We start from the raw sequence: 5,442 nt of genomic DNA on the forward strand, positions 1-5,442 counted from the left end.
GGACACACTTGACTGGACAAGCAAAAAAGGGGCGTCATCCTACGGCACCACCTGATTGGACAAGAACAAAAGGGGGCATTACTGTATGGCACCATTTTTTCTGGAGACCCCAACTTGGGTCACATTTCTCCTGGTTAACCTTAGTGTTGGGGTCAGGGTCAGGCTGTATAGAGATCAAGCAGGGTCTAAGGATACCGTCATGTAGGCCTCATAGTCCACAGTGTTTATGCTTTAGACACGCCCACTCTTGTGACACGCCCACTTTGATTCTGCAGATAACCCCTTCTCACCAGGATGCCCCCCCCCGATGCCACCCTCAAATGATTGTAATGTTGGGTTGGGATTGCCTGCATTGCACGTTGACAGGTATCCTCTACATGTCAATGTGCAAAGAAAAAACAGTAACTTCTCTAATTCTAAACTGAATTACAAAGAACAACTGTGTGTAAAAGTAATTACAAAGAACAAGTGTGTGTAAAAGTAATTACAAAGAACAAGTGTGTGTAAAAGTAATTACAAAGAACAAGTGTGTGTAAAAGTTCTTGGTTACTAAAGCAGGTAATAAAAACTGAGCAACATCTAGAGGCCAGTCTGTGGCAATGACATGGAGTAAGACAAGTTGTTGAGAAACTTGAAGGGATGTCATGTATCTGCCATATTAAATTAMTTTTGACTGCACTATATATCTGTGATTACAGCTCCCAACACATCACATGTCAGATCATTACTGTYTGTCTGAAAATTGCTGAGTTGTAGCCATTTGGATTTGGTGGCCATCTTAGAATTTTAAATGAATTCAGAATGTTGGGCATCGCTCTCAGTTAGCATCACACTAAATTTTAGCTAAATATCTCTAAATATTTCAGAGTTTTAGTATTTTTCTTTTTAAGCTTAGATGGCCAATGTGAATTTTAGATTTGTATTCAGAATATGTTGAAGATTATTGTTGGCTGCTATTATACCAGATTTTAGCTTTTCGTGTCTAAAATTGGCTGAAATATTTATCTTTCTTAAATTAGCATTAGCACGTAGCTACAAAATCAAATTCAAAACATCATGTGGATTGCTCTTGGCTAGCACCATACCAAATTTCTGCTGAATATTTCTAAAAAAAAAAAAAAAAACAGCTTAGGTAAATTATTAGAAATTAGTTTTGGTAGCAGTCCTGGATTTTGTATTTGAATTCATATTTTGTTAAAAGAAATCATTCTCAGCTACGACTATATAATTTTTGGGGCTGCAACGAAAGCAGAAAATTCACAGTTTGGTTCGATACTTTAGTCTCACAGTTTGATATTTTTTCGCTACAAAAAAGAGAAATGTCCATGCCCATTTTAACTTGTAATTTATTTAAATTAATTATGAACATTTGTTTAACCTCAAAAGTACAGTTTTTAAATTAAATGTTGCTGAAACAGCAAGTTTCTCAGTGGATCTGCGCTCAAAAATGCAGCCTAGGTGGAGTAGTCGAACACAGATCCACTGATCCTTCAACACAGAGCATCTTCAGAAGACAAGCTGATAAAATAAATTTTAAAAATCTGTATTGTTCCATACAAGTGTGTGTTGAACCTAAAGCTCTGTTCGATACGGTTCGATACGGGTACATGTGTTGTTGCACCCCTAATAATTTCCTAGCTGTGCGTTTAATGGCTGAATTATAACCTTTTGTAAAAATTAGCATTACTGTTTAGCTTAAATTGGGACTAGCGATCATTCTTAGCAACACCATAACAACTTTCATCTCAATAAGTCTTAAAAAGGCTGAATTATAGTCATTTAAAGCTGTGATGARTAGCATTTAAAATTGGGTAAATATTATTTTCGGCTCATACTACAACACTTGTTAGTTTTGTCTAAAAAAAGGTTGAATTGTAGCTCTTTGTAAATTTAGCATTAGCAGTTAGCTTAAAATTGTGACTAGCATTAGGCATGTTATCGATCATTCTTATCCGGTCACACAAGTTTTCAGCTCTGCAGCAGCCATCTTGAATTTTCAAATCCAGCGTAGTTTTCTTTATTCATCTGTGCCCCCTACCTTGGCCACCCCCGAACAGAATTAAGACCATCTGAAAACTGATTGAATCCTGGTGGATCTGCAGCTTTTATAGATCTGCTTTTATTGTGAAAGTTTTGTCACACTGTGACACGTAAACTCAGAAGCAGCGCTGAAAGGAGAGTGAGCCAAAATGATCAAATCTTTCCTCTCGTTTTAAAAACTAACCTTCAGAACGATGACAATAAGAAGGTTTCTCTTGTGAGTTAAACCCAGTAAAAAACCTTTTAAATCTCATGAAACTCAAAGAAAAAGGTCATCAAGATGTTTAACTACTCTTCATCATTGTGACTTCTTTATTTAAATAAATTTCCATTCGTTGTTTTTGATACAAAAACATCAGAGATGATGATGATGATGATGATGATAATAATGATGATGATGATGATGATGATGATGAAGAGCTGTCTCTGTCCTGCAGGGCTACAAAGGGGCTCCGAGGGCCTACATCGCCACCCAGGGGCCGATGCTGCACACGGTCGGGGACTTCTGGGACATGGTGTGGCAGGAGAGGAGCAGCATCATCGTCATGGTTACCAGGCTGAAGGAGAACAACGAGGTGAAGAGACAAAAACTGAAACTGAAGCTAAAATACAAACATCACCAGTTTGATTTAAAAATACACCTGGAAGCTCTGATCAACGACACGAAGTCTGTTCCAGAAATGTGAGTCGTACTGGCCTCAGCCGAGGGACAGAACCAAGCAGGTGAAGGACCAAGATGAGGAAGAGGAGGAGGATGAAGGAGAGGCGAGTCGATTCGGCCGATTCCTGCTGAGAGTCAGAGACAGTCAGAAGAAAGACGGATTCATCATCACTGACCTGGAGATCCAGGTGGGTCCACTTTCTGCTGGATCAGTGGTGGATCCGGGTGCGTTACAGGCCAAATCCAGGTCCGTTAGAGGCCAAATCCAGGTCCGTTAGAGGCCAAATCCAGGACTGTTAGAGGCCAAATCCAGGTCTGTTAGAGGTCAAATCCAGGTCTGTTAGGGGTCAAATCCAGGTCTGTTAGAGGTCAAATCCAGGTCTGTTAGGGGTCAAATCCAGGTCTGTTAGAGGTCAAATCCAGGTCTGTTAGGGGTCAAATCCAGGTCTGTTAGAGGTCAAATCCAGGTCTGTTAGAGGTCAAATCCAGATCTGTTAAGGGTCAAATCCAGGTCTGTTAGGGTCAAATCCAGGTCCGTTAGAAGCCAAATCCAGGTCTGTTAGGGCCCAAATCCAGGTCTGTTAGAGGCCAAATCCAGGTCTGTTAAGGGTCAAATCCAGGTCTGTTAGGGCCCAAATCCAGGTCTGTTAGAGGCCAAATCCAGGTCTGTTGGGGGTCAAATCCAGGTTCGTTAGAAGCCAAATCCAGGTCTGTTAAGGGCCAAATCCAGGTCTGTTAGAGGTCAAATCCATGTCTGTTGGGGGTCAAATCCAGGCCAAATCCAGGTCCGTTAGAGGCCAAATCCAGGTCCGTTAGAGGCCAAATCCAGGTCTGTTAAGGGTCAAATCCAGGCCAAATCCAGGTCTGTTACAGGCCAAATCCAGGTCTGTTAGGGGCCATATCCAGGTCTGTTAGGGGCCATATCCAGGTCCGTTAGGGGCCATATCCAGGTCCGTTAGGGGCCAAATCCAAGTCTGTTAGGGGCCATATCCAGGTCTGATTAGGGGCTAAATCCATGTATGTTAGGGGCCATATCCAGATCTGTTAGTGGCCATATCCAGGTCAAATCCAGGTCTGTTAGGGGCCATATCCAGGTCTGTTAGGGGCCATATCCAGGTCCGTTAGGGGCCATATCCAGGTCCGTTAGGGGCCAAATCCAGGTCTGTTAGGGGCCAAATCCAGGTATGTTAGGGGCCAAATCCATGTATGTTAGGGGCCATATCCAGATCTGTTAGGGGCCATATCCAGGCCAAATCCAGGTCTGTTAGGGGCCATATCCAGGTCTGTTAGGAGACAAATCCATGTATGTTAGGGGCCATATCCAGATCTGTTAGGGGCCATATCCAGGTCAAATCTAGGTCTATTAGGGGCCATATCCAGGTCAAATCTAGGTCTATTAGGGGCCATATCCAGGTCAAATCTAGGTCTGTTAGGGGCCATATCCAGGCCAAATCTAGGTCTGTTAGGGACCAAATTCAGGTCTGTTAGGAGCCAACAATGGGCCAAATTTAACAGTTTTCTGAAATTCCTTTCATACTGCAGTGGACCTTAAAATAATGACGTGTCTCAGTTAAACACTGAGCGCTTTTGATATTTGATAAAGCAGCTAAAACTAAATGTTAAATCGAAAACAGTAGTTAGCAGTCGCTAACAGTAGTTAGCGGTTGCTAATAGTCACTAAAAGTAGCTAACAGTAGCTAATATTCTGGAAAGTGTTTGGACGTCATCTTCTGTCTGTGTTCCAGCTGCTATCGGAGTGTCGGTCCATCAGACACTACTGGTTCAGCTCTTGGCCCGACCACCACATCCCAGAATGCATTGCTTCCCTGCTCAGGCTGGTGGAGGAGGTGGAGGCGTACAGTAAATCACTCACCGGCTCTGAACCAATCACAGAGCAGGCCTCTGGTCCAGGACCGGTTATCGTCCACTGCAGGTCAGTGGTCCTTGAGGGCAGAGGTCAAGATTCAGATGAAGCTGCTACCTCTGATCTGATGGATGGATGGATGGATGGATGGATGATGGATGGATGATGGATGGATGATGGATGGATGAGTGGATGATGGATGGATGATGGATGGATGAGTGGATGATGGATGGATGAGTGGATAATGGATGGATGATGGATGGATGAGTGGATGATGGATGGATGATGGATGGATGATGGATGGATGAGTGGATGAAGGATGGATGATGGATGGATGATGGATGGTGGTTGGATGATGGATGGTAAGACGATGCTAACAGCCACCAGTAAATGCTAACAGCTAATTGCTAATAGCTAAAGTTTCAGGTCTTTTCATTGTTTGTACTGAAAACAGGTTTCCTGCAGGTCACTGCTGTAATATAAACCTGTCAGAGAGATTTGGATGCTTTTATTTTGAAAATATGTATCCTTTTATTTGGACCTGTAAGAAGTTCTGAAATGTTTCAGTTGAACCTGTGATCTTTCATATAAAACATTAGATTTTCTCGCTCCAGTAGGATAAAAGTCATGATGTCATGTTTGACCCTGTGATCCTTCACATGTTCAGATCAACATGTGAACAGAGAGCAGAGGGTGCTGGGCTGATCTGAGCTGTGGAACTAAATGTTCTGAAAACTACTTCCTGTTTGAGCTCATGACTGAGCGAGTGCTGAAGCTGAACGTTAGAAAGACGAGAACAAATCAGCTGTGGAGCGTGTGTGTGTGTGTGTGTGTGTGTGTGTGTGTGTGTGTGTGTGTGTGTGTGTGTGTGTGTGTG

General features: G+C 42.6%; 1 protein-coding gene across 1 annotated transcript in view; it reads left to right on the forward strand.

The window, feature by feature from the left end:
* Nucleotides 1-5,442, forward strand: part of LOC106527881 (tyrosine-protein phosphatase non-receptor type 7) — a gene marked incomplete at its 5' end in the record, with an annotated part of 10,522 nt that overhangs the window by 2,693 nt on the left and 2,387 nt on the right. The window contains 3 exon segments of the mRNA XM_014022891.1: nucleotides 2,478-2,615; nucleotides 2,719-2,889; nucleotides 4,447-4,634. Coding sequence (XP_013878345.1) covers nucleotides 2,478-2,615; nucleotides 2,719-2,889; nucleotides 4,447-4,634 — 497 coding nt within the window.

Source organism: Austrofundulus limnaeus, unplaced genomic scaffold (genome assembly GCF_001266775.1).
Source record: "Austrofundulus limnaeus strain Quisiro unplaced genomic scaffold, Austrofundulus_limnaeus-1.0 Scaffold347, whole genome shotgun sequence".
NCBI classification, from domain to species: domain Eukaryota; kingdom Metazoa; phylum Chordata; class Actinopteri; order Cyprinodontiformes; family Rivulidae; genus Austrofundulus; species Austrofundulus limnaeus.